General features: G+C 36.9%; 1 protein-coding gene across 1 annotated transcript; it reads left to right on the forward strand.

Annotated features, from left to right (window-relative positions):
* Positions 1–12,483, forward strand: LOC107537219 (transmembrane protease serine 11B-like protein). The gene is made up of 9 exons (XM_016213197.2): positions 1–133; positions 5,792–5,910; positions 6,003–6,070; positions 8,312–8,472; positions 9,163–9,201; positions 9,724–9,898; positions 10,645–10,904; positions 11,377–11,519; positions 12,322–12,483. The coding sequence occupies exons 1-9, from the start codon at positions 1–3 to the stop codon at positions 12,481–12,483; spliced, it is 1,260 nt and encodes a 419-aa protein (XP_016068683.2).

Here is a 12,483-nt window from a genome sequence, read left to right on the forward strand (position 1 = left end):
ATGTCTTTTACTTGCAGACCAGTCACAACTTCCCGTACATCTTTGCCCCTATGGATAATTGCCCTTATTGTGTTCGGAGTGTTGGCAATCCTGGGAATAACTATTGGTCTCCTGGTTCATTTTCTGGCAGTAGGTTGGTAAAGAATACATTTTTACTTATTACAGTTTTTTGTAAACTTTATTTCCATTTCTACAAGAGAAAACTGCAAGCAATGAATTATCTCTACTTAAAAGGTTTCTTTCTGGGATCATGGGTAAAAGAATGTATACCATAAAGAGATATGAATGCATAGATATTTGATAGGCAAAAAAATTCTCTACCAAGATGGTATTATATATGTTATTTTATTACTACAGTATTACTTACTTTATGTGAAGAAGAGAAACCAAAGTATATTGCATTTTAACATTTTTATTCTTAACAAAATATTAATATAAAAATCCCTTTAACATAAATAAAAGACTTTGAGAACATAAGAATAGTTGGAGTTACTATTTAAAAACCATGTGTTTTAACTTCAAACAGTATTGTATTTATATCCTATAATGAAAGATAAAAAAAATCAGCACACTTCTCATTTTTTCCCCACACTTCCCTGCAGTTTATTACTAATATTATTACTTTCACATTGTCAATGTTTATAATCCTTCTTTCTGATCTGTAATCATAATGACTACAGTTTTTTTAGTTTTGAATATATATTTATATATAAATAGAGTCTATGCTCACTATTAACTTTTTTCCTATGACTTTGCCATGATTGGATTTTCCCCCTACAAAGCTGTATATTCTCATAATTTAGTCATATTGGTAGAGCTTTTTATAAAAAATGAAGGTCCTCCTGCCTTATTTCCCATTTCTCAGAGGCAACCACTTTCAGCTCTTTAAGTTGATTCATAATATTGTTGTACCTCAATTCTTCAGTTACTATGGAATAGGAGGATTCTGTACACACTCACACTGGCTACATAGCAGTTCATCTGGGATTTTCCCTCAGTAACACCTTGGGGGTTACTTTCAGTTGTCTGTTGGGCTTCAATTTCTAATGCCTGCATTTCATATTTCCTTTTTATTATTTTATTCACTCAGTTATGGTGGAGAATATACTCTAGGAGATTTATGAAAAGTATACATTTTGGACAATTTGCATTTCTGAAAATGTCTTAATTCTACTCTTAAACTTAATTAATAGTATAGAATTCTAGGTTGGAAAAAATTTTCCCTCTGAAGATAAAGTTCTATTGTCCTTTTGCTTTCAAAGTTTCTGTCAAGAAGTCTGATGATATTTTTATTCCAGAAATTTTATATAAAACCTCTCCTTCTCTCTCAACTTCTGAAACCTTGTTGGATTTTTTTCTGTGTCCCCACTATGTTGAAATTTCATGGTAATATGACATCATCTAGATCTTATTTTCATTCATTATGCTGTCAGTCTAGAAACTCATATGCTTTAGTTCCTAAAAATTTTCTCATATTATTTCTTTGATAATTTCCTGTCCTATTTACTCTCTCTCTGGAAATCCTGTAATTTGGATATTATAATAGCCTCTAATTTTCTTATCTTTATATTTTTATTTTCTGGCCTTAGTGTTTGTTTTTTTAAAATCACTGTCTTATATGGAACTGCCATTTGACACAGTGATACCATTTCTAGGAATATATCCTAAGAATCCTGAAACACTAAGAAAGAACTTATGCACTCCTATGTTCATATCCCCACAATTTACAATAGCTAAGATCTGCAAACAGCCCAAATGCCCATCAATAGATGAGTGGATAAAAAGCTGTGGCACATTTACAGCATGGAATACTACGCAGCTGTAAAAAAGAAGCATCTTTTATCCTTTGAATAGTATGGAGGGACCTGGAGAGTATTATGCTAAGTGAAATAAGCCAGTCAGGGAAAGACAACTATCATATGATCTTACTCATATATGGAATCTAAAGAACAAAATAAACTGATGAACAAAATTGATCCAGAGACATAGAAGCATGGATCAGACTGATGAATCTCAGAGGGAAGGCAGGGGTGGGTGAGAAGAGATTAACCAAAGAACTTACGTGGATATATGCATACAGTTGGCCCTCTGCAAACAGCACAGGTGTTTACAGAAAAAAAAATCCTGTGTATTTTATCTTAGATACTTTCACAAATATATGTTCATCTTTTAGTGTCTGCTAGTATTTAAGATTGGGGTTTAAAGAGCTGACTGGAAGGTCTCCATGAAATGAGTGTTTGCTGACAATGGCATTTCATATAGACTGTTCTCTCAACTGCTGTTTTGTTAAGAGGACCCAAATTACCAATATATTTAGGTCTTTCTTTTGGATTGGTCAGAATTCCAAGATGGGGGAAAAAGCGTCCCTTGTTTTGGGGGGACATATTCTGGACTGCTAACTTTCTTTAGTCAAGTGGGGTACAATCCACCACACAACTTTGAGCGTGAGGCACCTGCTCTCACCTGCCTGCCAGCTTTCCCGATCTAAAAAGGGCGGTTCGGAAAGACGCTGGGCTCCAGCTGTTTCAGCCAGTCTTCCTAGTTTTAATCACACTTTCACCTCTATTTCCAGAGCTGCCCGGGGCCAGTTAAGCTTCTTTGGTTTCAAATGGCACAAATCTTTACTTCCCCCTGCAGGATGTTTTCTCTTTCGGCCTCAGCACGCCCAGCTTGTCTTAGTGTTGCTTGCATCACGTATCAATTTTTCTTACAGCACAACGGGCCCTTTTAAGCTACCGATTCAAATTCATCTGTTCAGTTCTGCTTCAGGAATATCAATTATGCATTTGTCGGATGTCCTTTGTCTCCAAAGCTGTTCATTCTTCCAATAATAACTGTATATTGTTTTCCTTTTCCATTTCATCTTGTTTTGCTCAAGCTAGTTCTCCATGTCACAAGGTTTTTAATCTACATCAGTTGCTTCCAATGTAGCTTTTATCTACGATACTCTTTTTCCCCCTTCCATTTCATTTTTTAAAATCCTCACCCAAGGATATATTTATTGATTTTTAGAGAGAGAGGGAGAGAAAGATGGATGTGAGGGAAACATTGATTGATTGCTTCCTGTACACACCCTGCCCAGGGACTGAACCAAAACCTGGATACGTGCCCTCACTGAGAATCGAACCTGCAACTCTTTGGTGTAGGAGACGATGTTCCAACCAGCTGAGCCACCGGCCAGGGCCCCTCTTCCATTTCTTTACTGAATTTTCCAGACTTTCTTCTTCACTAAATTGTTGTATATTTTGAGCTCTTTATTCTACAATATCTTTAAGACAATGGGAAGTAGTAGTTACAACTTTTCCTCTGTTCCAGTGATAATTATACAAGTTTCTTACTGGGTCCTTTGTAATTATCATTTACTCTTCTTGATTTGGGCAAGACTGTTTTCAAAGGATTACTGTGGGAAGTGAGTCTAGGGGTGGCTCCTAGGCTAAGGGAGTTGGCAGTTGTATTTTGGTTTGTCCCCTCAAACATTCTCTTATCCAGTCTGTTATTTTCTTTAACACTAGGCCACATTTACCTTCAGTTTTGAACACTTAAGAAGTCATTGTGGCCCTGAGGATAGCTCCTTAGTTTACACCCTCTAAATTACGGTAGAGTGATCCTGACTTCTTCCCTTCTCCACCCCAGAGTAGCTCTACGTAAGGGAGATTAGATCATACATAACAAAAATGGCACAATTGTATGGTTTCACTTTGATTTCCACTGCTGTCATTCTGCAGTGTCAAAATATGTCTATAAAAATATTCCTTATCTTTTTATAGAACCTGAAGTCTTATTACTCGAATCCTAGAATCACTGAGAACTTTTAGGAAAACTTTTATTCATCTCAACTTGTGAGATGAAACTCTGCTCTATATCATTTCTCATCTTAGTGTATATTTCAGTTTTTGGCATGTTTGCTTCGTAGTTTTTGGTTTGGAGTCATGGTTATTTTCTTGTTTTTTTCCCCCTTGGAATTGAGCCCTCCACCCTTGTCTTTTTTTTTCTTTCTTCTTTTTTCTGGAATTAAAAGCAGGAGGGAGTAGAAGTGCTTATACTCTGACAGCTTTAAATATACATGTTCTCATATTGATGCTTAAACTCTGCTGTTGACTAGAGAACTCTTCGTATAAACTAACCAAAAGAAAAAAAATGACAACATCATGCGTTTGTATAAGTTTTCTTTAAGAAATAAGTTATAAGTAAATGAATTATGGAAAAGTTGTAAACAAGTTCCTTCTTTCTGCCCCTTACCCATCTTTCTCAATCCATATTGGTATTTGAACCACCTACAGAGATGGGAATGTTAACCATAAGGTGCAAGTTAGCCTTATGGATGTCCCATCCCCAAGGGGTTATTTTAATCTCATCAGGTACCAACAGAGCACAACGGCTGTATGCACAGTCACCTCAGTATAGTGAGCAATCCCAGTGGCCCATTAGGATTGCTGCATAGAGTTAAAAAAAAATTATTATACTCAAGAGTTGATTTCCTTGTTCCAGAGCATGGTTTCTTAGTCCTAAACATCTTAGACATTGTATATTCAGTTCATCCACTGTACCTGGGGAAAAATGCTCCATGCAGTTGAAATAAAAATTGTTCGTATATTGCCAATTTATTTTTTTTACATTGAGAAATATTCATAGCTGCCTAATTGCTGTAATAGGTAGAAATACTTAAGAATCTAATTAAATAACTGAAGGATTCATTGTGAATAGTAAATTATGAAAAATAAAGTTGAATGATTTCAAAGTCTACTTTTGCTACTTACAGTAAAACCCAATAAACTACTATTGCAAAGCTTGGTCTCTGTAGTAAAGGATCCATGACTTACAGACAAGTTAACTACAATTAATAATTTTCATTCACAAATTATATATAATCAACCCATTTTCAACATTTTATTTAGAACTTTCTGGCTTTTTTCCCCCATCACCTCTCTCATTGTAAAATATTTTCATCACACTTATGACAACAAAAAAATTCATATTTCATTTTAAGTATGTTAACTCTCTTCTCTGAATTCATACAGAACAATTAACTTTATCACTTAATTATCCTTATTAATACCTCATTAGTAATGAAATGATTTAATGTGGATTGAGCCTGTCTCTTTCACAAGTTGGTTTTCAAAGGTAATGATTATACTGCAAAATAATATTAACATTTATTTAGTGCCTATGATATGCTACATACTGTCATATGGTATCTGGCATATCCCTAGATGTTTAATATCTATCACATATTAGAGGTACATCATATATAAAATAGCTTAGTATCTATGAAAATTTAGGAAGGAAATGTAATGGATTAGGTGTGGGCTTTGGACTTAGACAAATAAAGTTTTGATTTTTGGCTTTTCTTACTTGTTATATGATATTGGATAAGTTACTGCATATCTCTAAGACTACATTTCTCTAAAAATGGATATATTTCATATCATTTTTATAAAGTATTTTCACATAGTAAATACTTCATAAATGGTAACTATTTTTATTAAGTCTGACAATTGATTATTCTAGAGAGAGATTTTATTTATATTATAAGGTCCTATCTGTCTCAATCAAGATGTGACAACTCTTTCTGACTTTTGTCTGATATATATATATATACTTCATTCTTGGTCTTATAAGCAATTTCCCCAGTGCCCAGGTTATCCAACCAACCATGCTAGAAAGATTCATAGCATTTACCAATATCTAATATGAGCATAATACTTACTAGTTGGTATTACTATGTAATCTACATCTGAATTGGAAATCCATTACACTTAAATAATTATTGGATCATTTCTTTATCTCACAGAAAAGATGGTCTACTACTACCAAGGTAGCTTTAAGGTTCTGGATATCCCATATAATAGAAACTATGAAAGAGAGACATCACCAGAAAATAATTATGTTAGCAAAATTCTCGAGACTAAGGTAAATTAGTATTTTCCTATATTAACTTAATTGTTAATTCTCTGAAATATATTATTGGAATTTGATGTTTGACCCTATGTTCTCTTTAACAGATGGTTGATGCATTTCAGAGGTCTAGTATTTACAGACAATATATCAATTCTCAAGTCATCACACTGGTGTAAGTAATTATCAATAACATAAAAGAGATCAACTATCATAGTATTATTATGCTTAAAATTCTCCTGTAAAAACAGTCTATAGATATGCTACAGTAATTAGCCAATGAGTTACTAATATTCAGCAGTATCCTAAGCTAAGTGTCAGATTAATTGTTCAGTATAAAACCAAAGCAAAGATCAGGAAGTATAACTGAGTTCATTAGATCTATTGAGAATGTATCAATCCTTAAATTACAGAAAATGTATCCCTCTGGTTTACTAACTTTTTATGTTCAGAAAACATTAGATGGTCCCTTAGATCAATGTTTGATGCTCGGACATTTTTATTTAGCAGTAGAATAAATACAGACCTGGTTTTCTCTCGTCTTTCTCCTTGCAAGTCAGCTAAACACCGTATAGAACTAGAGTTCTTATACGGTAGAAGAGAGCATATCTATACTGTGCTTTGACACCAAGGCAATCCTTCTAGTCACAACAAGAAGTAAAATACCTGTGTTGTGTCCTCTGCATGTGGGTTTGGAATAATGGAGGGAATCCTAGAATAGGAATTAGACAACCTGAGCCCAGTCTTTGCCACTGAGTCGCCCTAGAGCCTTGGGAAAGTTACTATATCCCTTTGAGTCTGCTCCCCTAGCTGTAAAATATTGATAATAACACCTACACTGCTTCACTCATAAAACTGTACTCAGAATCAAAGAAGATGTTCATGGAACAAGTTGCAAATAAACACATTTCAAATGAAGGGAACTGTTGCTTTTGCCTTTGTCAATGCCACTAGTCTATACCTGCATTTTCCCTGCTCCTGCAACTCATGGGACTGCAGGGATTGCAGAATAAATCGGATCTCAACTAGCATTAGTGTTGGGGGTCAAGTTTAGAATTGGAAAGACATAGGAGACTAAAATTAAAGGGCCCACATACCTCTCAGAAAAAAACTGCAACCTACCAGAAGTCTTCCTTTTTTCGTTTTCTTAAGCATGTAAGTTCAGCTATCTGCAGGAAGCGATGGAGAAGCAGATTCGAATTTGGACACACCCTGTTACAACAATCAAACTCGCTTGAGCTGAGTGCTTCCTGGGAATGATTATTGATTTACACGTCAAAAGATTGGTAGCCCATTAGGGAGATCCAAAGCATCATAATGCCACTTCAGACACTAGCCTCAGGGCTGCTTGACAATCCCTACGTGTCCACTGGCTAGGCTCTTGGGTTGCCCCTCCTTCTCCCAGTTTCAAACAAATCTGCCCTGAGCACCCCAGTCAGATTCATCTTCCTCAAGCACAATTTCACTCAGCTTCTCTTTGCTGCCCTTCGGCTGGCGTTAAAGGCCCTCCTCCAGCTAAGCCCAGGCTCCTAGATGCCATTGCCCCGGCTGACTGGACGGAGGGAGCGTGCACATTAGAGCCAGGTGATGGAGTTCTGGACCCTCGATCGGCAGCTGTGTAACCTCGAGCACTTTAGGTAACCTCCAGGGCCTCAAGTTTTCCTTGTCTATAAAGTGAAGACGAGGACCCCTATGCTGCAGGGCTGCTGTGGAGACTAAGTGTGATAATGAATGTGATAACCAAGCATTGAGAACACAGCAGGTGACCAATAAATGCTAATTAATGTTACTGCTCTCTAGTTATTCTGGAGTTCTATTCTGCCTCTTCTCCACCTGACGGCATTTTCTGCTTGATGATGAAGCAGCAATAAAGAATACTTAAGGGCCAGTGTGCATGTCACCTCTTCCATGAAAATTTCTCTGATCCTTTAAGTGAAAAAATGACTTATCTTGTTTCTTATTCAGTAGATAAGATAAATATCTTACCACTTCTGCCTCATTTATTATAGTCATTTATATACATGTTTTATCTCTCTTAGAAATCTAGAAATTTCTTGAGGGTGGGATACATGTCTTAGTCCTACCCTCACATCACCCAATAGCACCTAGTCCAGTCGTTTGTCTATAGCAGTTGCTCAAAAAATGATTAATGAATGTTTGAATAAATGAGCCCAGTTCTTCTACCCTGTGCCTCAGGCCATTCCTACTTTTCAGATTTCTAGAACCACTTAACCTCTAAACTGAATAATACAGCTGCATGCATACTGTCACCAAGAAAATGTAGGTAGAAGCATAATCCCTAGGAAGGTACTACACAAACCCATAAAAATCAGAAGAAACCAAGAAATCAAGATCAGGAAATAAGGAAGGAAATTTAATTTTTTAGCAACATATGACACCTTTATGTTGTTTCCAGTCCTGAGAGCAACAGTATGACAGCGCATATATGGCTGGTATTCAAGGCTTCCAGATCAATGAAGGAAAACACAAGAAGAAGAATTGAAAGCATCTTACGTGACATGCTGAGTGACCACTCGGGATCCTTGACGACGGAGCCTAATTCTCTTAAGCTTGTGGGTAAGCTTACATATTCAATAACAGCACTGTTACTTTCGTCTTTTTATCCTGGACACATGTCACAAGCACCAGAAACAAAGCCGATCCTCAATATTTTTTAAAAAAATGAATGTCATTGTTTTACATCAGGGCAATTTATATTCTTCATTATCAAAAACATTAAAATAATAATGTTACACCTTAAAAACGGGTTCTGGTGGGAAAAAGTTGCTTCTTATTTGAGAGTGGATAGTAAGGTTTTGAACAGTTCCTATAAGTAATAGTGTGTCTTGCTACTCTTTTCATGATTTCCTATAATTTTCAAAAACTGCCTAGGATCTGCTACGATGACAGGTTACTTTTTAAAAGTTATTTTTGTATACTAGCAGGAATCAGGTTCACTTGTGAAGACTTCCTGTTCTTTTAAGAGAAGATACTGGCAATTTTCCACTCCAGATGATGTAGAATACAATTTCAATTAAGTAAAAAGAAGTCTCTCATATGGAACTATGAAGATAGTATTTCCATATCACATTCACATACAGTAAAAGAACAATTCTAATAAACCAATGTTCTCTCATTCCTATTGACATTTTATCCTGCGAGTCTGAATCCTACTCTGCCGGACCTACCATCTCACTCCATTGGTCCCAGGGCCAGTGGACTAATGCTAGGTATTAGATTTACTATGTGCTTTTTGTTCTATTTCAGAAATCAGTAAGGCCAATGCTGAAAAGATTATCAACAACCGTAAGTCCATATACTTTTTAATTAAATATATGAGATGATCTAAAACATAAGTCAAGATTCGTTACTCTTGGCTGGGCACTGTTCTAAGTGCTTTACATAAAACTTACTGAGCCCTCATAACCATTCTAGAAATAGGCATTTTTATCATCTCATTTTAGAGATGGGGAAACCGAAGCACAAAGAAGTGGCATAATTTGCTTAAATTCAACCAGCTTGTAAAGGGTGGGACCAGAATTCAAACCAGGGAGTATGGCTGCAGAAGCCATGGGCTTAACCATGACTTTATATGCCTCCTACAGCTTTCACACTCTTCAAGCACTGAGACGTCTTGGAGGTGCTATGGTGGGTGTGGGGGTGATTCAGGGGTTGCTAGTGATTCCTATACAGACTGTTCTGTTCCTACCAGTGTGAGATATTGTCAGACAGAACCCTACAAGAATATCTCACTTCACTCTCAGCTTTGTCATCAAATCAACATTATCTTTCTATACTCAATGGAACAAAACTGACTCCCTCTGACAGGCTGTGGGAGACGAGCGAGGATGTCAGCTACGTATGATAGAGTCAAGGGAGGTTCCAGTGCTCGGGAAGGAGAATGGCCCTGGCAAGCAAGTCTCAAAATAAATGGCCAACACTACTGTGGGGCATCTTTGATCAGTGACAGATACCTGGTGACTGCAGCTCACTGCTTTCAAAAGTAAGTTCATCATGTTGCCCAAAGCCAGGGAGATCAAAGGCCCTGGAGATTTCCAGTTGATTCCTGTTATCCCAGTTTAATGATCAGTAGTACTCTCTTTCATTCTCAAAAGTGTCCTGCCAAGTTTGGAGGACAAATGATATGGTAAGCCAATCTAAAGCTTTCCTACCTTACCAGTAAGAATGGGAAGAGTCATTCATTCATATGACATATTTATCTCACGTGATTCTTGTCTCACATCGTTTTATACTCCAGACATCCCAAACTACTTGTAGTTGCTAAAACACATCATCCTGTTTCATACCTCCCTCCCGCTCTTCACAGACCTGTCCCCCTCTTGTTTTGTAGGCAAATGTGACTCAATTCTATAGTTTCACCCAAAATGCTACCTTTCCTAAGAAATGTTCCATGCAGGTTTAAATCCTCCTGTTTGTGGTCCCACTGTTATATGCACAATCATTTTAGCTGTCATAACTGCCTGTGTTTATGCCATCTTTCATTAGACTTAAATGTTCTGAAGGCATGGGTTACTTATTTTTATTTCTATAGCTTCATTTCTATATATATAGTGTATTGTGTAGGGAGTCAAAGAAGGTTTTCAAAATTAATTTAAAAATCAGGTTGTATCACTGTTAATGGATTATCAAGCCAGGAAAAGATAATGTTATAAAAGGAGTATAATAGATGCAGGTTGTATTTCTATCATTTTGAACCAAATACAAAATACATGATTTTTGTTTCCTTAGGACACTAAATCCAAAAAACTATACTATCAGCTTTGGCACCAGAGTAACTCCCCCTTATATGCAACATTATGTTCAACGAATTACTATTCATGAAGACTACATCCCGGGGGAACATCATGACGATATTGCAGTTGTACTGCTCACTGAAAAAGTTTTATTTAGGAATGATGTACATCGAGTTTGCCTTCCTGAAGCCACCCAGGTTTTTCCACCAGGGGAAGGTGTTGTTGTTACAGGATGGGGAGCACTTTCGTACAATGGTAAGTCCAATGAAATCTTAACACAGTGTGTAAGGTACAAATGCAACGAGAGAAATTAGTGATCGAGGTACAGAGTCACAGGTATTGTTTTCCTCCGATGCCCTGTATTCCCAGCAGTTTCTCAGGAAATGCTGCGTGTGGGGTTACGACTGCAAATTGCCTTGCTTTAGAACATTCCAAGGAAACCAACTTGTGAAAACTCCCTAAATTGGAGAACCGAACTGAGAAAGTTCTGGCCCAAATATGTAAAAAGAGAGACCAGAGCATAGGAAGGCAGCACTAGGAAGATGTTTCGAATTATTCTCTGGACATTTCTTTTTCATTGGTTTTGCTGATGAAGCTAAGTGGGCTTTTTTACCCTAAGAATAGGCCAGAGTTAGATATAGATCTTACACACAGCGGACAAAACAAATTTTTCCATCCTGCTCTGTTTCAGAGCAGCTCTTTTGCTGAGAATGTTTGCTTCCTTTAGGTAAATACCCGGAGTTACTTCAGAAAGCACCTGTGAAGATTATTGATACAAACGCTTGTAATTCTTGGGAAGCATATAATGGTCTGATACAGGACACGATGCTATGTGCTGGGTATATGGAAGGAAATATTGATGCCTGCCAGGTAAGTCTGAACATTTTTCACACTGAAAATACAATATATAAGCAACTGCTGCTATTTTATGAAAATTATCAGCATGAAGAGAATTCTATACTTTAATTAACTTGTACTTTGACAATCCTGCCAAACTCCCTCAGCTGTGGCACTATAAAGTGATTCTTCCTTACATGCAACATGAGTTTATAAGCATTTACCCAACACTTACATTGGACTTACTCTGAGCTCAGCAGACTGAAGTTCCTTGCAAATGTTAGTCCATTTGATCCTCATAATTTTGTGATACAGCTACGGTATCGTTATCATTTTATAGATAATGAAACTGAGGCAAGAGAAGGTAATTTGCACAAGGTCACACAGCTATTAAGTGGGAAAGCTGGCATCCCAAACAAGGTAGTCTAGCATCACACTCCGTACTCTGGATCATATTTCAATAAAGAATCAGCCTCACAAAGTTTTCAATTATTTTCAGCTCATTTTTCTTACCTTTTTAGCTTCCTCAGGGTTAGGGGTCTGGCTACTTTTCTCAGAGATGAAGCCCTGTACTCCAAGTATATCAATAATATGTGCCTCCCAAAGCTTCCTCATGGAAGCCTCAAAGAGCCCCAGAGAATATATTCTGGCCGATCACAGTTACATTCTGGTCAACCACAGCTATGATTAAGGATGAAGCAGGGGTTACCCCATGTACCTTTGTATGGTCTCTATGAAGCATGAATCACAAATATCATGTGGGCTTTTCATTTAGGGTAAGTTAAGTATCTGGGAGTAAATTCTCACAATGATAAATATTCTTTGTTTTATTTAGGGTGACTCTGGAGGACCACTGGTTTATCCCAATTCTCGAAATATTTGGTACCTTGTTGGAATAGTAAGCTGGGGAGTAGATTGTGGTAAAATCAACAAGCCAGGTGTCTATATGCGAGTGACTGCCTACCGCAACTGGATTGCCTCCAAGACTGGTATCTAA

This window comes from Miniopterus natalensis, chromosome 1 (genome assembly GCF_054644295.1).
Source record: "Miniopterus natalensis isolate mMinNat1 chromosome 1, mMinNat1.hap1, whole genome shotgun sequence".
NCBI lineage: Eukaryota > Metazoa > Chordata > Mammalia > Chiroptera > Miniopteridae > Miniopterus > Miniopterus natalensis.